The sequence below is a fragment of the Salvelinus namaycush genome, chromosome 32 (genome assembly GCF_016432855.1).
Source record: "Salvelinus namaycush isolate Seneca chromosome 32, SaNama_1.0, whole genome shotgun sequence".
Classification (NCBI taxonomy): domain Eukaryota; kingdom Metazoa; phylum Chordata; class Actinopteri; order Salmoniformes; family Salmonidae; genus Salvelinus; species Salvelinus namaycush.
In genome coordinates, this window is record NC_052338.1 from 21,088,386 (window position 1) to 21,111,438 (window position 23,053).

The window sequence follows — 23,053 nt, forward strand, 5'->3', positions numbered from 1 at the left end:
AACAAGGAATTTTCTCTCCCTCATACCAATTGTTCAGCATATTGAATGTATTCCAAGCTTTTGATATGTCATCTTTCAAGTATTTATGGTTGTGTTTCATGGTCTGATATTCTCCATAACTATGAACAATATGCTTTATACCACTCAATGGTCAGTGTGGCCCCCTGGTGCTCCATTTGCTACAATGTAACACTTGTGTGACATGACCCGTATTAGGCTTACTTCATTTACTCTCACAAGAATTACATTCAAAATGATTCCCTTCAAATCAAGTATTTATTCAATGTTATAATTGTGTTCAACAAAACTGACCTTAAAACACAGTAGTTAGGACAATATTTTTGTGAAGGTTCAGGGTATTCTTTTGGTAAAAAGGTGATATCAAGAGCTTCTTGTACAGCAGAGAGCAACTCAATCCACAACACAACTGGAGAATTAAAAATTAATCAAATGGCATGTCTTAGTGGTAGGCGTGCCATTGTATGTATGCAGTTTATGCAGACACACATTAGTTCACATTTGAATGGTGAAAATCTGTTATTTCGACCCATCCATTAAGGCGTACATTCCCTTTATTCAGTGGTGTGATGTGTAACAACGTAATCCCTCACCAAATCACAGAACACACCACCTGTCCTACAGGGTCACCTAACTAAACTCTCCCAAAAAATATCAGACAGTACACTCAGTTGATATAAAATCACAAGTAATCATTCAATAAATCAAATATACAAAAAGAGAGTACATAGGGCCAGCTACAGAGTAAAAACATTGAGCATGCCTCTACAATGAGTGGAGTTCCATTACCAACCTCAAGGGCACAGGTATATTGTAGCCAATTCAGGGGGAGGGGTAGCCATTACGCCAAGAGAGCCGAACCTTTTGACGAGGTTGCTCGGTGTTGGGTTAAGGTCACTACAATGTCGATAAAAGAATCAAGTCTATACAGATGTTTTATTCCAAACCAAGAGGTGACTGTGCAGTTTCACACATTTCAGCCTCCATTTTTTTGCTGGCCTATAACGAAAACCCTCATCCAGTCTATCCCTGTAAGAAGGCTCATAACCAGTAAACAATTGAGCCCTTCCATCCATGTTTGGTTCTCTTGGGAGTAATAGCCTGCATATCTTACAAAGAGCTCAGTATACCGACACACACACTGTGTTGGCATCTCCTCAACTGCAGCATAATCTGGTAGAATGTCTAACAAGAACCCTAAAATATGTAAAACAAGGGAATCACCCAAAACTCTGTATAAAGAAAAGAAAAACTGCAATTGACTGTAGTACACCAAAGTTCCAATGTATAATATCATACCATTTACATAAAGCGCAAATAACTTTCATTTCTAAAATCAAAAGAAAACCACCTTTTTAAGTATGTTTTGTGAAAATAAAAAAATGTAAAAAGGCATGTAGGGTTAAATGCTGCAGCAGTGAGTTTTGGCAGGTTAAATTGAACAGTCACGTCAGCCCAGCTTTCCACAACCCTTGAAAAGGCAAGTGCACTATCCATCTCCCAAAGAGCACATCCACACAAGTACAGTACAACTCAGAATATTGAGCGTTTTAAAAGGAAAAGAAAATCATGTCACTGAAGTAGTGAAGAAAAACTTGGAGATTGAAAGCAGCAGTCTTGAGGTGAGCGCAGGTAGCTTACTGTTAAGATTTCATGAGACATCTGAAAAATAGAAACAAAATGTTGATTAAAACAGCCACTGGGGGAACCGAAGATAAAAAGTTAGTGTGCGTGTTTCGATTATCGTTGGAACTCACAGCTGGAGGGTCTAGCGCTATATTGTCGCATGATCTGGTCATGTGTGAACTTCACAAACGATTCATATTGTTCTGGGAAGGAACCAAAAACATTAAAATTATCTATGAGTCATCATACCATGAGATGGCCCGTATTCATAAAGCGTCTCAGAGTAGGAGTGCCGATCTAAAATCAGGTCGCCCATGTCCATGTAATATTATTCATTATGATCTAATAGGCAAAACAGATCCTAGATCAGTGGCGCTCCTACTCTGAGATTCTTTATGAATACGGGCCCATATCTGTAATAAGAGAGTCAGCATACCCGCCAGCTTCGTGTTCAGGATCTGTTCATACTCTTCACAGATGCTCCCCTCGTGGTCCTTGAGGATTCGTTCACACAGGGAGCCTACCTGGCGCAATGTGAAGCAGGGCTGGTCCCTCTTCATAGACACTCCTGGAGATAACATGACAAGGAATGAGCTTTTGTCTGACAACTGCATACACAATCTGGTTAAAAAGAGACACCCAATTAGGTCTGGTTTACTTCTGCAAGTGTTGAGACATTGAGAATAAACAACAAATGCAAAGGTTAGTGTGAGTCATCTTTTCTTAAGAATTTTACTTTGTGGCTCTTCTTCCCCACACCACAAACAAGAGACAGCACGGTGAGTTGACTGTTATTCACCCTTATAGTAAGTTTATTTGTAATCAGATGCTGACAGCATCTTCAGCTTGGTGAGGGCTAACTGCTTGAAAACAGACCTGATGGGGAGCTTGGTGCCATGAAACCAGAGCTTTGTCCTGGGCCATCACTTGGAGTCTGGGACTCACTCTGGTTGAAGGCCTCCTCAAGTTGACACCGTCGCTGGTAACGGCTATATTCTTGCCTAAGATTCTGGACGATCTGCTCTGTGGATGGAAAAACAACTAAAGTCAGCTTAACATGGTTGTCTTACTCTGGAAAGGGTGTTTCCTCAGGCAACAGCCCAGGCCTCACATCTATATTGGGTGTGACGAAGCATGAAACATGGTCACATAGCCATGCACCCAATAAACCTATCAAACACATGATCAACTTGGTACCTGGATGGATGCATGAATGATTTCCTAGCCAGGTATTATCATCAACTTGAAGCTACACTGTTATACAGGATAACTATGTTAGTTACAATCAGGACTGGGTTCATTCTGGCCAACTACAAAGTGGGTAACGTTAGTTAGCTATATGCCTAGCTAGAATATCATCATGTGAGTCTTTCTTCAATGTTTGGCCTACTAACTACAACCTGTAAATCGCGTTCATTATTAGATTGATAACGTTAGCTAGATAGCCTGCTAAATGATAACGTATGATCTCATATTTTACTATTCGCTACTTTCAGCCACTGCACTGGCGCTAGCTAGCTACAATGGCCACCATCTAACGTTAGCCATTTATTTTTTTACATTCTTCAGGCAAACAAGTAACCTGGGGTAAGTCTATGTTCTCCTCCACAAGTTGATTGGGGAGACATCGAACTGTCACCGGTAGCGGAAAGCAGGTTACACCGCTTTGGCGAGGGGGTGACTGGGGTCCCTGGCAGAGGGTTGCACCTTCGCCGTTTTGGAGATTGAGGGCTGTGAAGGGCCTCAAACTCAATTGAACGCTTCAAAGTAGCTCCGCACGCCATGCTAGCTAACTTAGTCCAGAAAACAATGTTTTTCGGTCGGCAAAAAATCCGGATAGCTGCTAATAACGAGTAAATTAAGGTTATCAGTTTGTCCGTCTTGTGCTTTCTTATGTTCTTATATCTTGCCGGTGTCTGGGAAATCACTTATTCGCTAACACAGGCTTCGGCTAAATAAAAACGTTCAAGTGGCGTCTTCTTCCCTCGAGTTTAATGTACGATGTCACACCTTTACTTGCCTTTACCGCCACCCACTGCACTGGGTTGAGAAGAGTCTTTTTAAAAAACCTTTATTTAACTAGGCAAGTCAGTTAAGAACAAATTGTTATTTTCAAAGACTGCCTAGGAACAGTGGGTTAACTGCCTTGTTCAGGGGCAGAACGACAGATTTTTACCTAGTCAGCTCAGGGATTCAATCTTGCAACCTTTCGGTTACAAAATTATTGATTATTATTATATTATTATCCTATAAGAGCTCTTTGTCACTTCCCACGCGCTGGGTTGTGACAGAAACTCACACTCATTATGTTTAATAAATGTATCGTATAGTGTGTGTGGCAGGCTTACAATGATGGCAAAAAACAACCTTTGAGAGTGCGCTGACCCTGGTGCTAGAGCGGGTACGCAGCTGGAGGTTGAATGTTTGAAGGGGTACAGGGTTATACAAAGTTTGGAACCACTTTCTAGAGAAATAAAGGCACTTTATTTTCTAGAGAATTAAAGGCACGACAAACTGTTGTAGGTAGCTATAATGCAATGCCATGTGTCATAACCGGGGGTCACTCAACTGGTTGAGTATATTTAGGCCAGTATCTTCAAAATATGGCTCTGAACTAGTTAGTTATTTAGTGATGCATTTGTAACAAAGCATGATTTTTATTTGTCATATTTTTAATCTCATACCAGGTGACAAAGTAAAGTCAGCATGGTAGGTGGGGGAAAGAGCAACGTTCTATTACCATGTTCAGAGGACCATGTCAACACCCTGCAAAGCAGGGGTACGGAACCAGTCTGTTATCAAAATGGAAATGCAGCATCAAAGAGCAGTGTGACAGTTAATGGGGGATCATCCTAACTCTGCTCACAACAAGATGGCACAAGCAGAGACCAAGAACAATATCTATTTTCTCCTGTATGACCAGACCTGGGATGGTGGTGTTGTGTCTTCTGACTTCAACACACTGCTGGCTTCCCAGAGCCACACGTTCAGAGAGCCGCCCATTCCTAGTGTTCTACCAAAGCCACCCAGTCACTAGGTGTCACACCCTGTGGCCACTGGTGACCACCATGAAACAATTACATGCCAGCTTAAGAGCCTCTTCAAGGTCCAATCCTAGTCTGAGATACCAGGGTTGTATTTGTTAGTGAACATCGTAGCAAAAAGTTTTGCAACAGAAAATGTAAACGCACAGTTTTTATTGGTGAGTTCAGGTAGTTCCTCCCTGTTTGGTTCCTAGTGAATACGACTCAGCTTAAGGTTCAGTGATGATTAAGCCTACTTATTGAGTCTTGCATTTTTATTCATTCTGGTCTGGAGATGCACTTATTTATAACCAATTTTATAACATTCAGTTGATGCACTTATAGCATTCAGTTGACTGACTCACAACTGAACACATTGGCAATGGAAGTAAACTGGCAAAATGTCTGAAAGTATATCTCATTTGAATAATCAGGTAAATTGCCAATATTCCTATATTGATGAATAATTAATTATTTTCTGGTAGGAAGAGGATGGGTGTGGCACATACAGTACAAACCTTTCATAGAATCTATATGCTGTATCATTTTCTAAAGCTCCACATCATTTATACTGAACAAAAATATAAAAATATATATTTCAAAGATTTTACAGAGTTACAGTTCATATAAGGCAATCAGTCAATTGGAATAAATTCATTAGGCCCTAATGTACAGATTTCACATGACTGGAAATACAGATATGCATCTGTTGGTCACAGATACCTTTTTTTTAAAGTAGGGGCGTGGATCAGAAAACCAATCAGTATCTGGTGTGATCCCCATTTGCGTCATGCAGCGCGACACATCTCCTTCGCATAGAGTTGATCAAGCTGTTGATTGTGGCCTGTGGAATGTTGTCCCACTCCTCTTCAATGGCTGTGCGAAGTTACTGGATATTGGCGGGAACTGGAACACGCTGTCGTACACATCGATACAGATCATCCCAAACATGATTAATGAGTGACATGTCTGGTGAGTATGCAGGCCATGGAAGAACTGGGCCATTTTCAGCTTCCAGGAATTGTGTACAGATCCTTGCGACATGGGGCAGTGCATTATCATGCTGAAACATGAGGTGATGGCGGCGGATGAATGGCATGACAATGGGCCTCAGAATCTCGTCACGGTATCTCTGCATTCAAATTGCCATCGATAAAATGCAATTGTGTTCGTTGTCTGTAGCTTATGCCTGCCCATACCATAACCCCACCGCCACCATGGGGCACTCTGTTCACAATGTTGACATCAGCTAACCACTCGCCTACACGACGCCATACACGTGGTCTGCGGTTGTGAGGCCGGTTGGACATACTGCCAAATTCTCTAAAACAACGTTGGAGGCAGCTTATGGTAGAGAAATTGACATTCAATTCTCTGGCAACAGCTCTGGTGGACATTTCTGCAGTCAGCATGCCAATTGCACGCTCCCTCAAAACTTGAGACATCTGTGGCATTGTGTTGTGTGACAAAACTGCATATTTTAGAGTGGCCTATTATTGTCCCCAGGACAAGGTGCACCTGTGTAATGATCATGCTGTTTAATCAGATTCTTGACACACCACACCTGTCAGGTGGATGGATTATCTTGGCAAAGGAGAAATGCTCACTAACAGGGATGTAAAGAAATGTGTTCAAAAAATTTGAGAGAAATAAGCTTTTGTGCGTACGGAACATTTCTTGGATCTTTTATTTCAGCTCATGAGACCAACACTTTACATGTTGCATTTCTATTTTTGTTCAGTGCACTTAGAAGTGGATGGAAAGTGAGTGGAGTGCATCTCGGAGTAGGAGTGCTGATCTAGATCTTCTCCCACATGTTGTTACCTTACAGCCTTATTATTTTTCCATTATCAGTCTACACACAATACACCATAATGACAAAGCGAAAAATGTTTTTTTGATTTCTGCTAATTTATTAAAAACAAAAAACAGAAATACCATATTTACATAAGTATTCAGACCCTTTGCCATGAGACTCGAAATTAAGCTCAGATGGTCACTCTGACAGAGCTCCAGAGTTCCTCTGTGGAGATGTGGAAAACTTCTAGAAGGACAACCATCTCTGCAGCACTCTACCAATCAGGCCTTTATGGTAGAGTGGCCAGACGGAAGCCACTCCTCAGTAAAAGGCACATGACAGCCCGCTTGGATTTTGCCAAAAGGCACCTAAAGACTCTCAGACCATGAGAAACAAATTCTCTGGTCTGACAAAACCAAGATTGAACTCTTTGGCCTGAATGTCAAGCGTCACGTCGGGATGAAACCTCCCTACGGTGAAGCATGGTGGTAGCAGCATCATGCTGTGGGGATGTTTTTCAGCGGCAGGGACTGGGAGATTAGTCAGGATCGAGGGAAAGATGAACAGAGCAAAGTACAGAGAGATCCTTGATGAAAACCTGGTCCAGAGCGCTCAGGACCTCAGACTGGGGTGAAGGTTCACCTTCCAACAGGACAACGACCCTAAGTACACAGCCAAAACAACATAGGAGTGGCTTTGGGACAAGTCTCTTAATGTCCTTGAGTGGCCCAGCCAGAGCTCGGACTTGAACCCGATCGAACATCTCTAGAGAGACCTGATAATAGCTGTGCAGCAACGCTCCCCATCCAGCCTGACAGCGCTTGAGAGGATCTGTAGAGAAGAATGGGAGAAACTCCCCAAATACAGGTATGCCAAACTTGTAGCGTCATACCCAAGAAGACCTGAGGCTGTAATCGCTGCCAAAGGTGCTTCAACAAAGTACTGAGTAAAGGGTCTGAATACTTATGTAAATTAGATATTTCCATTTATTTGTAAATTTTGACATTTACAACATTTTCTAAAACCCTTTTCTTGCTTCGTCATTATGGGGTATTTTGTGTAGATTCATGAGTATTTAAAAATAAAGTTTAATCCATTTTAGAATAAGGCTGTAACATAACAATGTGTGTGTGTATACAGTGCCTTGCAAAAGTATTCATCCCCTTTGCATTTTTCCAATTTTGTTGCATTACAACCTGTAATTTAAATTGATTTTTATTTGGATTTCATGTAAATGGACATACACAAAATAATCCAAATTGGTGAAGTGAAATTTAAAAAATGACTTGTTTCAAAAAATTCCAAATGGAAAAGTGGTGCGTGCATATGTATTCACCCCCTTTACTATGAAGCCCCTAAATAAGATCTGGTGCAACTAATTACCTTCAGTAGTCACATAATTAGTTAAATAAAGTCCACCTGTGTGCAATCTAAGTGTCACATGATCTCAGTATACAGTCACCTGTTCTGAAAGGTCCCAGAGTCTGCAACACCACTAAGCAAGGGTTACCACCAAGCAAGTGGCACCATGAAGACCAAGGAGCTCTCCAAACAGGTCAGGGACAAAGTTGTGGAGAAGTACAGATCAGGGTTGGGTTCTAAAAAAATATAAAAAACTTTGAACATCCTACGGAGCACCATTAAATCCATCATTAAAAAATGGAAAAAATATGGCACCACAACAAACCTGCCAAGAGAGGGCCGCCCACCAAAACTCACGGACCAGGCGTGGAGGGCATTAATTAGAGAGGCAACAAAGCAACCAAAGATAACCCTGAAGGAGCTGCAAAGCTCCACAGTGGAGATTGGACTATCTGCCCATAGGACCACTTTAAGCCGTACACTCCACAGAGCTGGGCTTTACAGAAGAGTGGCCAGAAAAAAAGCTACTGCTTAAAGAAAATAAGCAAACACATTGTGGGAGACTCCCCAAACATATGGAAGAAGGTTCTCTTGTCAGATGAGACTAAAATTTAGCTTTTTGGCCATCAAGGAAAATGCTATGTCTTGCGCAAACCCAACACCACTCATCACCCTGAGAATACCATCCCCACATGAAGCATGGTGGTGGCAGCATCATGCTGTGGGGATGTTTTTCATCGGGACTGTAAAACTGGTCAGAATTGAAGGAATGATGGATGGTACTAAATACAGGAAAATTCTTGAGGGAAACCTGTTTCAGTCTTCTAGAGATTTGAGACTGGGACGGAGGTTCACCTTCCAGCAGGACAATGACCCTAAGCATACTGCTAAAGCAACACTCGAGTGGTTTAAGGGGAAACATTTAAATGTCTTTGAATGGCCTAGTCAAAGCCCAGACCTCAATCCAATTGAGAATCTGTGGTATATCTCTCTGGTCACCCCCAAAACCAATTCTTCCTTTGGCCGCCTCTCCTTCCAGTTCTCTGCTACCAATGACTGGAACGAACTACAAAAATCTCTGAAACTGGAAACACTTATCTCCCTCACTAGCTTTAAGCACCAGCTGTCAGAGCAGCTCATATATTACTGCACCTGTACATAGCCCATCTATAATTTAGCCCAAACAACTACCTCTTTCCGTACTGTATTTATTTATTTTGCTCCTTTGCACCCCATTATTTATATCTCTACTTTGCACATTCTTCCACTGCAAATCAACCATTCCAGTGTTTTACTTGCTATATTGTATTTACTTCGCCACCATGGCCTTTTTTTTGCCTTCACCTCCCTTGCTCACAGACTTATTTTTCCACTCTATTATTGACTGTATGTTTGTTTTACTCCATGTGTAACTCTGTTGTTGTATGTGTCGAACTGCTTTGCTTTATCTTGGCCAGGTCGCAATTGTAAATGAGAACGTGTTCTCAACTTGCCTACCTGGTTAAATAAAGGTGAAATAAAAAAAATAAAAAGTATGACTTAAAAGATTGCTTTACACCAGCAGAACTCATCCAACTTGAAGGAGCTGGAGCAGTTTTGCCTTGAAGAATGGGCAAAAATCCCAGTGGCTAGATGTGCCAAGCTTTTAGAGACATACCCCAAGAGACTTGCAGCTGTAATTGCTGCAAAAGGTGGCTCTACAAAGTATCGACTTGGGGGGGTGAATAGTTATGCACGCTCAAGCTTAGTTTTGTCTTATTTCTTGTTTGTTTTACAAGAAAAAATATTTAGCATCTTCACAGTGGTAGGCATGTTGTGTAAATCAAATGATACAAACCCCCCCAAAAATCCATTTTAATTCCAGGTTGTAAGGCAACAAAATAGACAAATGTTTTTGTTGTGATGCAAGTCTACAGACCATGCTGCCCTGACCTCTTATATGCTTACTAGCTTGGTCCCAGATGCGTTTGTGCTCTTGCCTACTCCATTGTCATTGTTTGGCATGAGTGGACAAGAGTGCAGAAACCGATTTGACACCCAGGCTATATTGTTACTGATTGTTGTTCTATGGAATAATGCACATACCAAGCTTTGGCGCTTAATAGAACATCTGATCTCAAACGGCAGAACTATTTGAGAACGTGAACAAAATAGTGTTATACGACTTTTAACACCCACGCTTGCAGTTGATATGGTGACCTAACCTTACACATCCCATTTTGTGAAATGTTTATTTTTATGAGTATTTAAATGTACCAAAACTTATAAAAATGCAAAATTGGGATCAAATGGAACATGTAAGCTATTGAGTGGAGTATTTGATGCATATTGTTTTCAGTTGTGCCAACTCAGTTCACACAAAAAATATTATTTTTTCTTTCTCATTTGACCCATCCAATTTCAGTGTTGATTTTGATTTAATCAGTTTTTAAAAAATGGAAAAGCCAAAATAAGCTTTAGTATGACCTCCCTAATCAAGTGTGTATGATATTAGTATTCTATTGGTATTCTGTATAGTGATATTACAGAATCAAAGACATTGCAAGACAAGGGGGCTACTATGCTTTTAGAATGCGCCTCAAATAAAATCAAAATAAAATAAAATGTTGATTTGAGGCGCAAACTAAAAGCATAGTATAGTGGCCCCCTTGTCTTGCAATGTCTTTGATTCATTAAGAATGTCTGTGTATGGTTACACATCGTATAGAATTTTAAACATTGTCCCCACATGCAAAAATGCCAGCAGACTTAGTGAAACGATGTCTGATAGAATGCCCACCAAACTAGACACCATTAATTTTTAAATAGGTCCTCCAGTGATTTTTTTACTTAAAAAAAAAAAACTTATACTGTTAAAGTGATATCTGAAGTATAAACAGTAAAGTATACACACTAAAGAAGAAAAAAAAAATGACATTGAGCAAAATAGTTTTTTTTAGTAACAACTGCAAACGTCAAGGAGGGAACATCAAATAAAATATGATTGGTCGCGTACACACATTTTGCAGATGTTATCGTGGGTGTAGCTAAATGCTTATGTTCCTAGTGCCAACAGTGCAGCAATAGAGGAGCAACAATGAACAAACTAGTAAATCAGGTGATGAATTAGCTTAAAAGGTGACTGACTTCAAGCATTTATTACTCTCCAAGAAAATAGTTGCATAAACAGTAGAGCATAACTGACATATTTGGAAGGAAGACTACACTTGAGTTGTTTTAGGAAAAAACAAGCATATAGAATAATACAAGCCATCACAAGCCATCATGGGAACCGTTTAGCAAAGTATGGAGTATTAACAAAGCGAAGGATCAAGGTCCTGAAATGTCAAAACATACAGAAGGCCATGTACAAACCATCGCCAACTTGATCAAATTTAGAAACCTTCAGAGTTGATATTTGAGGCTACTGACATGGCTACCAGAATTGATCAAATCAAATAGGACAAGTCAATGTTACATGGGCCTGTCTATCGCTGAACAAATCGTAAACAAATGTTGGTAGAAAATAAACGGTGCTACCGTAGTGGCTCTTTCACAGGCCAGGGGTATGTTTCACTAGGAAACAAACAGAACCAAATTAAAGTATTCGTTGCAAAACGTTTTCCGTTTGAGTAAACTTTTTGAACTAATGATTACACCCCAGGTAACTTACACTTCAAGCATACCAACTGAAAGCTGGGGCCTAATGTACTTGACAGGAAGGTGAAGGTAAGGATTTTAGCGACAAGGGCAGGGATTCAATCCGATTACTGCTTTTCAAGGCAATGTTCCCTCATTCACGGTAAACAATGATTGGATTGAATCACGGTACTTGATCTTGGCCTATACAGTACTTCTAGCCCTGTCTTCTGAAAGGCATAACGCTTATACACTGAGTGCACAAAACATTAGGAACACCTGCTCTTTCCACGAGACTGACCAGGTGAAAGCTATGATCCCTTATTGATGTCACTTGTTAAATCCACTTCAATCAGTGTAGATGAAGGGGGGGAGACGGGTTAAAGAAGGATTTTTAAGCCTCAAGATAATTGAGACATGGATTGAGTATGTGTGCCATTCAAGGGATGAAGATTTAAGTGCCTTTAAACGGGGTATGGTAGTAGGTGCCAGACGCACCGGTTTGAATGTATCAAGAACTGAAATGTTGCTGGGTTTTTCACACAACCGTTTCCTGTTTGTATCAAGAATGGTCCACCATTCAAAGGACATCCAGACAACTTGACAACTGTGGGAAGCGTTGGAGTCAACATGGGCTAGCAACACTTTGTAAAGTCCATGCCCCAATGAATTGAGGCTGTTCTGAGGGCAAAAGGGGGGGGGGGGGGTGTAATTAAATATTAGGAAGCTATTCCTAATGTTTCGTACACTCAGTGTATTGGATATAATGACTAGAAACGGAGGGTGTGTAAATATAAAAAAGGTGACATTTCTGGGACTGATTTAAACAGGATATTGTGTTTCTCTTTTGTCATCCATTAAAAAAAAACGTGAAAAAAAGAAGCAAAAAACTACAAAGGAAGATCATTTTCACAAACCAACCAACAACCGTTCCATGAACATTCAATTATCCAGCAAGCCATTTTGGACAACTACAATCAAAAGGATCCAACAAACATGTTTTAGTGTCCCCCTGACTTGCGTCCTGTCCAGGACCTGGAGCGAGAACGGGACCGTGAGAGGGAGCGAGAATGCGAGCGGGACGGGGAGTGCATACGAGGCGATGCATCGTCCTGCGGCTCATAGCCTCCGGGTGCTGGGTGGATGTCGCCATCTCGTGGGCTCAGGGACTTAGAGCGGGAACGAGACTTTCCTCTGGACTCCCTCTGGGCCCTGGGCCTGGATCTGGAGTGAGAAGGGGAGCGGGATTGGCTGTGAGGGGAATGCCCAGGGGGGGGTCGTCGGTGGTCACGTGGGTGGGGTCGGTGCCTGTATGAAGAACAAACCATTGGATTATTACACTGAACAAAAATATAAGACAACTAAGATTTTATTGAGTTACAGTTCATATAAGGAAATCAGACAATTGAAATTAATTCATTAGGCCCTAATCTATGGACTTCACATGACTGGGAATACAGATATTATTCTGTTGGTCACTAGGGTTGCAAAGGGTCAAACTTTCTGGTAAATTTACATACATTTTCCATGGGAAGTTAAGCCAGGGAATTTTGCTTAAATTCATTTTTAAAAGTTCTACACCCGTTCATACAAGATGATCCAGAGCATCCCAAACATGCTCAAAGGGTGACATAGGCAGGCCATGTAAGAACTGGGACATTCAGGAATTGTATACAGATCCTTGCGACATGGGGTTGTGCATTACGAGGTGATGGCAGCAGATGAACGGTATAACAATGGGCCTCAGGATCTAGTCACAGTATCTATGTAAAATGAAAATGACATTGATAAAATGCAATTGTGTTCATTGTCCTTAGCATATGCCTGTCCATGCCATAACCTCACTCCGTTCACAACATTGACATCGGCAAACCGCACGCCCACACAACGCCATACACGACACCATACACGCTGTCTGCCATCTGCCCGGTACAGTTGAAACTGGGGTTCATCAGTGAACAGCACACTTCACCAGCGTCCCAGTGACTATTGAAGTTGAGAATTTGCCCACCGAAGTCTGTTACGACGCCAAACTGCAGTCAGGCCAAGACCCTGGTGAGGACGACGAGCAAGCAGATGAGCTTCCCTGAGACGGTTTCTGACAGTTTGTAAAGAAATTCTTGGGTTGTGCAAACCTAGTTTCATCAGCTCTAGGTGGCTGGTCTCAGACGATCCCGCAGGTGAAGAAGCCGGATGTGAAGGTCCTGTGCTGGCGTGGTTACACATGGCCTGAGGTTGTGAGGCCGGTTGAAACTACTGCCAATTCTCTAAAACGACATTGAGGCAGCTTATGGTAGAGAAATTAAGATTCAGCTCTGGTGGACATTCCTGCAGTCAGCATGCCAATTGCACGCTCCCTCAAAACTTGAGACATCTGTTGCATTGTGCTGTGTGACAAAACTGCACATTTTAGAGTGGCCTTTTATTGTCTCCAGCATAAGGTGCACCTGTGCAATGATCATGCTGTTTAATCAGTTTCTTGATATGCCACACCTGTCAAGTGGATGGATTATCTTGGCAATTGACAAATTCTCACTAACAAGGATGTAAACAAATTTGTGCATATGGAAAACCTCTGGGATCTTTTATTTCAGCTCATGAAACACGGGACCAACACTTCACATGTTGCGTTAAAATTTTTGTCCAGTGTATAATCCCTTCCACTGATGGAGGACAGCAAAAGTAACAGAAGATTACAACCATCTAATGATTAGTAAGTTTATAGAAAGTGCCCAGAATGTGTTTCATTGTCAGGGGTTCAGCTGTTAAAGGGATACTTAAGGATTTTGGCAATGAAGCCCTTTATCTACTTCCCCAGATTCAGATAAACTTGTGGATACCATTTGTATGTCTCTGCATGCAGTTTGAAGGAAGTTGCTAACTAGCATTAGTGTAATTGACGAAGTCTACGGGAACAGCTAGCATGCTAACTGTTCCTGTAGACTTCCAGTCGTTGCGCTAACACTTCCTCTTACTTCCTTCCTACTGGACGCAGAGATATAAAAATTGTATCTTTGAGTTCATCTGACTCTGGGGAAGTAGATAAATGGCTTCATTGCCATAATCCCAGAGTATCAAGGACCAACCTGTCGTTTTCCGGACTCCTGCTTCTTCCTCTACCGCCGTACATCCTTCCACGGGAGCTGGGTAACAAAACGTCAATCAGAATGTAATCAATAGACTGTGACATTTTGTATAAGCTTTGCAATCTTATTTGAAGCATGCTAGCTGGAGAACAAGGCCCTTACTCTCTGGGACTCTCAGAGCGTCTGGGCCGGCGATCGTAGGATGGGCTGCGTGACCTCCGTCTTTGGTAGCTACGGCTGCGAGAGCGCCTACGACGGCTGTCCCGATCATAATCCTGATCATCATGCCGCGAAGAGCTGCGCGAAGATCCCCCCTCCTTTCCTTTCATCTGATTGGGTGCTGTGATGGAAAAAAGGGGGTTTGGGAGAAGAGAGAAACCCACCAAGCAAACATACAGTACACAGTGGTTTAGCTTTCCTTGAAAGGTATTGCAGTTGTACCACGTGTTGATAGAAAACATGTATTTGAAATTACAGCTGAAAGTAACATCAGTATATCGCGAACAAGACATTCTGCTTGATACTGTACAGTGTTACTTCATGAAACACAGGACATTTGTGAAACTGCCTTACTCTTTCGGTCTCCCTGCGCAAATTGGATTTCAATCTGTCGGCCACACACCCACTTCCTGTCCAGGTTGTGCAGAGCATCTTCAGCGTCGCGCACATCTTCAAACTTGCTGAGCTGTTAAGGTTCTTACCTGTGGTCTTATGTGACTACATTCTTTTCAGCAATACTGTTGTAATACAATGTATCTTCTGCCACTTAATCGAAATGGAAGCCATATTGGCTGACAGCATAAAGCAAAGCTTAGGTTCTGGAACACATTTGTTATGAGAATGTTGGGTTCTTCTCAAGATTGAAGATGAGGCAAACATGTTTCAATAATATGTCTCTTATTTGATGGCTTGCACTGAGGAATCAATACCGCTTCAGTTTCAAATTATATTATCAAATGCAAAATATATTGATAAGAGTAACAATTTCTTAGTTGAATTAAGAATCAAATTTTCACATTGGCTATTTATTGATAGATTTTCATGTAATATTTGTTGATTCATTATATTTGTGAGGATACAAAATAATTCAGGTTTGTTACCTTAAACATACTTGACTTTGACTTTCATCTTGATCTTTAAGCTCTTTAATCGCCTCCCAGAAGAACTTGGGTTTCCTGCTCGTCTTTGCCCTTTAATCTCTTCCCTTTTCCTCTTTCTTTTGACGACATATCCAAGCCTCGACTCCGTCCCCTCTTTTTCCTCTTTGTCTCTTCAAGCTTTAAATTCTCTTTCAACCTTTCCCTCTCTCTCTTTCTTGCATCCTGGCGGTCTTTTGCTGCTTGTCTTTAGATCTACTCTACACCGGACATTCTTACTCTTTCTCCAGGCTCCACAACAACTGGATGCCTTTACATTTTCTGGGGCAACAGAGAAATGTAAGTTAGATATTAAAAAGTACTTCATTGTGTACATACAGAATGCAAAGTCACAGCAATCAATCACACAACCAAGCCTTACTGCTTAAGACATTTTCTGAGAGAAAACATGTTATCATCTTACAACATTCAAAATAAACAAATTATAAAAGAGAAAAGACAGATTTCATAATTCTCACTTTAGAAGGGAAAGGATATTGAATATATGCAAATCCTCTTGGTCGGCGTGAATAGAAGTCAAGTGGAATGTAGACGTCTACTACTGGCCCATAACGACCAAACTCACGGCGCAAATCCTCAGGCCTGAATACCGTAGAGGATAGAAATGTCACTTCAATGACCAGGAGGAAAAGTAGTACCACCAAACGAACCACTGACAGACCGGTGGCTTCTGTTGGGCAATATGATGCCACTTCTTTGCATGAAAACTGACACAATTTAAACTTTAAGTCTATGCATAACTTACACACTCTGAAATGTACCTTACATCCATGAATGGATAACGTTAATAGAACAATCGCCCGTGTGTAGGCCTATGTAGTGTTCTCTTTGCAAACAAAATACCTTACGGATAGGCCAACTAACATCTCCCTTTACTAGTCATATTTTTTTTTGCCATTTAACGTTATATTATAATTTTGTTAAACTATGTAGTAGGGTAACATTCACAACTGTTTTTAAACGTAAGTGTGGAACAGGAGCTATAGCTAACGTTAGCTAGCTTGTTAGGACGATTGAAACAGAAGTTTGTCCAAATGTTGATGGTTAGTAATTTTTTCTTGGTTTATGACTTGAGTTTAGCCATCTGTGGGTCTACCTTGCACAACTGTAGGGCCAAGCCACAATCGTCTTTGATCAGGCAGAAGCGCGTGGCTAGCAGACTAGCATTGGCCTAATGACGTTAGTTAACGTTAGCTTGGGGTGTAGAATTCTGACCTTATTTGACCGCAAGGAACTGGGGGGAAATATGTTCAAATATGGACTCACCTGGATTCATCGGAAATGTTTCTAATGAAAAGAGATGTATTTGGAGGTCTCAAATATCTGGCCATGCTAAAAATATAAAGCAAGAATACAGCTTTACATCAAATATTTTCGCTCTCTGTTTTGGGTTTAACAGAAAAGTATTCCTAGTTGTGCAGCTATGTGGAAAACCAAATGCGCAGGCGCATACTTTACTTCGCGGATTCGTGAAAGCACGAAAATAAATTTAGCGCCATCTACTGTTATGGTGCGTTATCACACCCAGCAGAGGAAGCATGACGTATAAAGAACGGAACTCTCAGGCAAAACACAAATTGGTGGTTTTGTTACCAATCCGACTATTACATAGGCTACCTATCATTATGATGTAAACTCCATGTAGTTTGGACATAGCCTTTGAAAATTATCAGAACATCTAGAATCATTAACTGGTTGCATTTGACCATTGTTACTTTTTTATCCATTTAGTGCATTATTTTGTCATGACATTTAGTCATCAAAGTCTGGCATTCTCTGGATTGATGGTGCTTTCAAGACAACTGGGAACACAAAAACCTTGAATCATGACGTCAGTGAGCTTCAGGTCGGAGCTCTAGAAAGACGCCCGAGTTCCCGACTTGGAATTCCGAGTTGGATGACAGTTCAAAACCTATTTTCCGAGTTGGAGTTCCCAGTTGTTTTGAACGGGGCAGAGGTCATGCTGGATTGACAACATGCCCAATGTATTCAACCTTCTCTGGCCCATGGTGTTGTGTGTGCATGCTTATCCTTTTAAGCATGGCCCTTAGACCCAGACTTGGACTACACACCCTCTCCACCGAATAACAGGCAGGGGAAGAAAAATAGTGATTGCTTTGCAACGCTTGCAGTTTTTTTATTTCACCTTTATTTAACCAGGTAGGCTAGTTGAGTTTTCATTTACAACTGCGACCTGGCGAAGATAAAGCAAAGCAGTGCGACACAAACAACAACACAGAGTTACACATGGAATAAACAAACATACAGTCAATAACACAATTGAGAAACAAAAGTCTATATACAGTGTGTGCAAATGAGGTAAGATAAGGGAGGTAAGGCAATAAATAGGCCATAGTGGCGAAATAATTACAATTTAGCAATTATACACTGGAGTGATAGATGTACAGAAGATGAATGTGCAAGTAGAGATACTGGGGTGCAAAGGAGCAAAACAATAAATAACAGTATGGGGATGAGGTAGTTGGATGGGCTATTTACAGATGGGCTATGTACAGGTGAAGTGATCTGTGAGCTGCTCTGACAGCTGGTGCTTAAAGTTAGTGAGGGAGATATGGGTCTCCAGCTTAAGTGATTTTTGCAATTCGTTCCAGTCATTGGCAGCAGAGAACTGGAAGGAAAGGCAGCCAAAGGAGAAAATGGCTTTGGGGGTGACCAGTGAAATATACCTGCTGGAGCATGTGCTACGGGTGGGTGCTGCTATGGTGACCAGTGAGCTGAGATAAGGTGGGGCTTTACCGAGCAAAGACTTATAGATGACCTGGAGCCAGTGGGTTTGGAGACGAATATGAAGCGAGGGCCAGCCAACGAGAGCATACAGGTCGCAGTGGTGGGTAGTATATGGTGACCAAAGCCCAATCAGTTGGCCACTGATTCCTTACAAACCAATCATTGTTGATTTCCAACTTGTTGTGTAATGTTTATGTCCAATGGCCGATGAGCACCGATACATTTTATCTATAATTTATTTTCATATGACAAGGATTTGCCAGTAGATTGTCAATGTGATTCATGATGATAACTGCTTGTCTAGGTAGATAGCTAAGATTTTGAAATTATGATGTTGACATGATCTGTCCAAAAAAAGCTACGATAGATATAACGTGATTTGACATGATCTTATCTGTGGCGAATGACCTTGACTTCTTGGATGGGCACTTCTAATGTAAATGTATGGCAGCACCCAAGGGGGCTTGAACTTTCTAGCTCGCCCTGTAGATTTTGCGGCGACGTAGTGTTCCCATGAGTGACAGAACACTGAGCCAATCACGGCGCAACTAGAGAAGATTACCAAAGCCTGCACTCTGTATTTTCCGCTGGCTTCCCCTCCACCACAGAAAGCACTGAGCTAGGCTGAAACACCTGAATTTTGGAGCTGCCTTGTATGTGACTTTATTAACTCAACATTTTATTTTACAATGTTTGCAAACTGATAGGTGACACGTATTAAAGCCAAAATAACATGCAAAACAGCTAAACAGGTGGGTCGCCACTGACTGAACTAGACATGGCATTCAATGGAAAATCCACAGTGGGCACTGGTCAAAAGCAGTGCACTACATAGGGAATAGGGTGCCATTTGGGACTTACACACAGTCAGTGTGAATTCAGTCACAAATGTTGATTGGTATAATGTAAAATGCCTCTCCTCTAAATTGTTCTTGTCTGTGTTCTTGCTTTACAGGATGAAGATGACGATGTGACCATGAGTTTTTGCTTTCCCCCCATTGGCATTCATTGAAATTGTTGAGGAATTTTATTTTATTTCTTCTTTTTTTTTAAATGATAAAATCCAGATAAAATATGAAATAAACACAAGAGATTATGAGCTGGTCATTGTTGTCTACCTTTGCTAGTTAATGATGAAGTGAAAATATGATCCCACAAGTTTACATTTGTTGCTGAGTACTACAATGATTGCAGATTATTCAATAACCACAAGGTGTCAGGAAAAGCTATCCGTTTTGTATTGGTTTTGTTAGGGAAGTACATTTGCTTTGGGGCTTTTAAAATGCATGTGTCCAAATTAGACATAAAATGAGCAGATGCAATGTTGAGTCATTTGTCATTTTAATGTAATATTTTATAGCTATTATATTACCTGAGATAAAAGGTCATTTAAATTAATTAATTGAAAATGTAATCCTTGTCTCTGTGGCTTTAGAGATCAGACTCTCTTGCTTATCCTGGTGAGGGTTGTAGAGGCCGCAGTGATAGTCTGAAAAAAATGGGAAAGAGGACAGTCACTAACACAGAACAACATGAATGAACAACCACAGATTGAATCAGGCTGGCAATTCATTGTTATTTTTTTTGTTGAGGGGCAGTGCTACTGTAATTGGAGACCAACTGCTAGGACATTAGGACAAAGTGCATCCAATTAAGTGTATTTTACAACATTAAAATATAAAAGTGGAGGGATGCCCTTTACCTCAACCATGTTCTCCCCTTGGATTTCCCGGATGTGGGAGAACTTCTCTGTATCGCAGATGAGCTTCCCATCCTCCAGTCTGGCAGTACACTATGGGTCAGAGAGTAAACACAAAACACTCATACACCCTGCTGCAGCTGCACCTATGTCTACACTACCGTTCAAAAGTTTGGGGTCACTTAGAAATGTCCTTGTTTTCCATGAAAACATACATGAAATGAGTTGCAAAATGAATAGGAAATATAGTCAAGACGTTGACAAGGTTATAAATAATGATTTTTAATTGAAATAATAATTGTGTCCTTCAAACTTTGCTTTCGTCAAAGAATCCTCCATTTGCAGCAATTATAGCCTTGCAGACCTTTGGCATTCTAGTTGTCAATCTGAAGAGATTTCAACCCATGCTTCCTGAAGCACCTCTCACAAATTGGATTGGCTTGATGGGCACTTCTTACATAGCATACGGTCAAGCTGCTCCTACAACAGCTCAATAGGGTTGAGATCCGGTGACTGTGCTGGCCACTCCATTATAGACAGAATATGAGCTGACTGCTTCTTCCCTAAATAGTTCTTGCATAGTTTGGAGGTGTGCTTTGGGTCATTGTCCTGTTGTAGGAGGAAATTGGCTCCAATTAAGCGCCGTCCACAGGATATGGCACGGCGTTGTAAAATGGAGGGATAGCCTTCCTTCTTCAAGATCCCTTTTACCCTGTACAAATCTCCCACCTTCCCACCACCCAAGAACCCCCAGACCATCACATTGCCTCCACCATGCTTGACAGATGGCGTCAAGCACTCCTCCTGCATCTTTGAATTTTTTCTGCATCTCACGAATATTCTTCTTTGTGATCCAAACACCTCAAACTTAGATTCGTCTGTCAATAACACTTTTTCCCAATCTTCCTCTGTCCAGTGTCTATGTTCTTTGGCCCATCTTAATCTTTTATTTTTATTGGCCAGTGTGAGATATGGCTTGTTCTTTGCAACTCTGCTTAGGCCAGCATCCCAGAGTCGCCTCTTCACTGTTGATGTTGAGACTGGTGTTTTGAGGGTACTATTTAATAAAGCTTCCAGTTGAAGACTTGTGAGCCGTCTGTTTCTCAAACTAGACACTCTAATGTACTTGTCCTCTTGCTCAGTTGTGTGTAACAGTATAACTTTAAACCGTCCCCTCGCCACGACCCGGGCGCGAACCAGGGACCCTCTGCACACATCAACAACTGACACCCACGAAGCATCGTTACCCATCGCTCCACAAAGGCCACGGCCCTTGCAGAGCAAGGTGCAACACTACTTCTAGGTTTCAGAGCAAGTGACGTAACTGATTGAAACGCTAGTAGCGCGTACCCGCTAACTAGCTAGCCATTTCACATCCGTTACACTCACCCCCCTTTCAACCTCCTCCTTTTCCGCAGCAACCAGTGATCCGGGTCAACAGCATCAATGTAACAGTATAACTTTAAACCGTCCCCTCGCCCCGACACGGGCGCGAACCAGGGACCTTCTGCACACATCAACAACAGTCGCCCACGAAGCTTCGTTACCCATCGCTCCACAAAGGCCACGGCCCTTGCAGAGCAAGGTGCAACACTACTTCTAGGTTTCAGAGCAAGTGACGTAACTGATTGAAACGCTAGTAGCGCGTACCCGCTAACTAGCTAGCCATTTCACATCCGTTACATGTGCACCGGGGCCTCCCACTCCTCTTTCTATTCTGTTTAGAGACAGTTTGCAGTGTAGTACACAGCGCTGTACGAGATCTTCAGTTTCTTGGCAATTTCTCACATGGAAAAGCCTTAATTTCTCAGAACAAGAATAGACTGACGAGTTTCAGAAGAAAGTTATTTGTTTCTGGCCATTTTGAGCCTGTAATCGAACCCACAAATGCTGATGCTCCAGATACTCAACTAGTCTAAAGGCCAGTTTTATTGCTTCTTTAATCAGCACAACAGTTTTGTTTCTAATGATCAATTAGCCTTTTAAAATGATAAACTTGGATTAGCAAACACAATGTGCCATTGGAACACAGGAGTGATGGTTGCTTTTCTTTAAAAAACAAGGACATTTCTAAGTGTCCCCAAAGTTTTGAACGGTAGTGTATATCAAACTAGAGCAAAGGAGATGGACACACAGCACCATGCAAATAAACAAAGCTTTGTGATGCTCTTCACACTCTCATGGCCATAGGTCCATGCACGTCACATACAATTTCATGATTGATAAATTACCTTAAACTTTCTCCCATCCATGGCAGTGATTTCTGCCTCCTTCCCTATAGTGAATGAGTTGGTGACAGTACGGAGGGGAGTCTCAACTCTGATGGTGAAGTCGTCACCTTTCTGCTCAATTATTGTCGTTGGCTTGACACCCTTGATCATTTTGATCAACATCTCAGGGACAGCTGAAGAACATAATTGCGACATAAAACATAACCATTATTGACAATGTTCTAGAACACAATACTGCCATTGAACACACTCTGAGATTGTTGTAAGAAATGTATGTGAGTTCTCACCCATTGCTTTAAGAAACTCTTCATGGTTCTCCTGACTGTGGATTTTCCATTTTCCATTGAATGCCATGTCCAGCTCAGTATTGGGATTAGCAGCAGGCAGTTGTTCAAACTAAAGGCAAATGGATGGTAAGTCCAATGGTTGTGACAAGTGTCTTTATTAAGAAAGCACTCTCTCCTCCCTCTTCCCCCCCACACACACTGGTCGTTGCCATGTTAGGGATTTTGCCTCCCTGTTATTCAGGTATTTCCTCATGCCACAGTGACCTGTGGGAGGGCCATGCGCTCATTGCCCTGTGTTCATCAGGCAATATTTACTTAATGCAACATCCAAAGTCCTACTAAAAATACACAGCCCCTGTAGTTGAGTGGAAACATTCATGGCTATTTGCAGATATGCAAT

General features: G+C 41.5%; 3 protein-coding genes across 5 annotated transcripts; all 3 read right to left on the bottom strand.

Moving 5' to 3' along the window:
• Positions 1 to 257: 257 nt before the first annotated feature.
• On the bottom strand, positions 258 to 3,628 carry LOC120027208 (akirin-1-like). The gene is made up of 5 exons (XM_038972100.1): positions 3,227 to 3,628; positions 2,521 to 2,667; positions 2,081 to 2,212; positions 1,776 to 1,847; positions 258 to 1,680 (listed from the first exon to the last, which is right to left on the bottom strand). Exons 1-5 carry the CDS (start codon positions 3,426 to 3,428, stop codon positions 1,670 to 1,672), a joined length of 564 nt encoding a protein of 187 aa, XP_038828028.1. The 5' UTR covers positions 3,429 to 3,628; the 3' UTR covers positions 258 to 1,669.
• An 8,475-nt stretch (positions 3,629 to 12,103) lies between these two features.
• Positions 12,104 to 17,121, bottom strand: LOC120027225 (serine/arginine-rich splicing factor 10-like). Of its 3 annotated transcripts, XM_038972120.1 has the most exons (6): positions 16,955 to 17,121; positions 16,166 to 16,270; positions 15,105 to 15,208; positions 14,694 to 14,871; positions 14,532 to 14,588; positions 12,104 to 12,753 (listed from the first exon to the last, which is right to left on the bottom strand). In XM_038972120.1, the coding sequence occupies exons 1-6, from the start codon at positions 17,017 to 17,019 to the stop codon at positions 12,447 to 12,449; spliced, it is 816 nt and encodes a 271-aa protein (XP_038828048.1). In that variant the 5' UTR covers positions 17,020 to 17,121; the 3' UTR covers positions 12,104 to 12,446. The 3 variants fall into 3 exon arrangements, with proteins under 3 accessions (XP_038828048.1, XP_038828049.1, XP_038828050.1); XM_038972121.1 differs by having other exon boundaries at positions 12,105 to 12,753; positions 14,694 to 15,949; positions 16,147 to 16,270; positions 16,955 to 16,974; XM_038972122.1 differs by lacking the exon at positions 16,166 to 16,270 and having other exon boundaries at positions 12,105 to 12,753; positions 14,694 to 15,949; positions 16,955 to 17,058.
• Positions 17,122 to 19,450: 2,329 nt separating this feature from the next.
• LOC120027156 (fatty acid-binding protein, liver-like) lies at positions 19,451 to 22,831 on the bottom strand. Its single transcript, XM_038972026.1, has 4 exons — positions 22,654 to 22,831; positions 22,367 to 22,539; positions 20,139 to 20,228; positions 19,451 to 19,925 (listed from the first exon to the last, which is right to left on the bottom strand). The coding sequence occupies exons 1-4, from the start codon at positions 22,718 to 22,720 to the stop codon at positions 19,875 to 19,877; spliced, it is 381 nt and encodes a 126-aa protein (XP_038827954.1). The 5' UTR covers positions 22,721 to 22,831; the 3' UTR covers positions 19,451 to 19,874.
• Positions 22,832 to 23,053: the final 222 nt, after the last annotated feature.

Bases quoted from the DNA above. Each gene is read 5' to 3' on its own strand.
- LOC120027208 (XM_038972100.1), bottom strand. From the start codon at position 3,428: ATGGCGTGCGGAGCTACTTTGAAGCGTTCAATTGAGTTTGAGGCCCTT. The intron at 2,668-3,226 runs GTTACTTGTTTG...TTCCATCCACAG, and splicing joins AGAACATAGACTTACCCCAG to AGCAGATCGTCCAGAATCTT. The intron at 1,848-2,080 runs GTATGCTGACTC...GTTCCTTCCCAG, and splicing joins CCTGAACACGAAGCTGGCGG to AACAATATGAATCGTTTGTG.
- LOC120027225 (XM_038972120.1), bottom strand. From the start codon at position 17,019: ATGGCCAGATATTTGAGACCTCCAAATACATCTCTTTTCATTAGAAAC. The intron at 14,589-14,693 runs GTAAGGGCCTTG...TTTGTTACCCAG, and splicing joins CGCTCTGAGAGTCCCAGAGA to CTCCCGTGGAAGGATGTACG. The intron at 12,754-14,531 runs GTTGGTCCTTGA...TTCTTCATACAG, and splicing joins AGGAGTCCGGAAAACGACAG to GCACCGACCCCACCCACGTG.
- LOC120027156 (XM_038972026.1), bottom strand. From the start codon at position 22,720: ATGGCATTCAATGGAAAATGGAAAATCCACAGTCAGGAGAACCATGAA. The intron at 22,540-22,653 runs GTGAGAACTCAC...TATGTTCTTCAG, and splicing joins AGAGTTTCTTAAAGCAATGG to CTGTCCCTGAGATGTTGATC. The intron at 20,229-22,366 runs GTAATTTATCAA...TCTGACCCATAG, and splicing joins TGGATGGGAGAAAGTTTAAG to TGTACTGCCAGACTGGAGGA.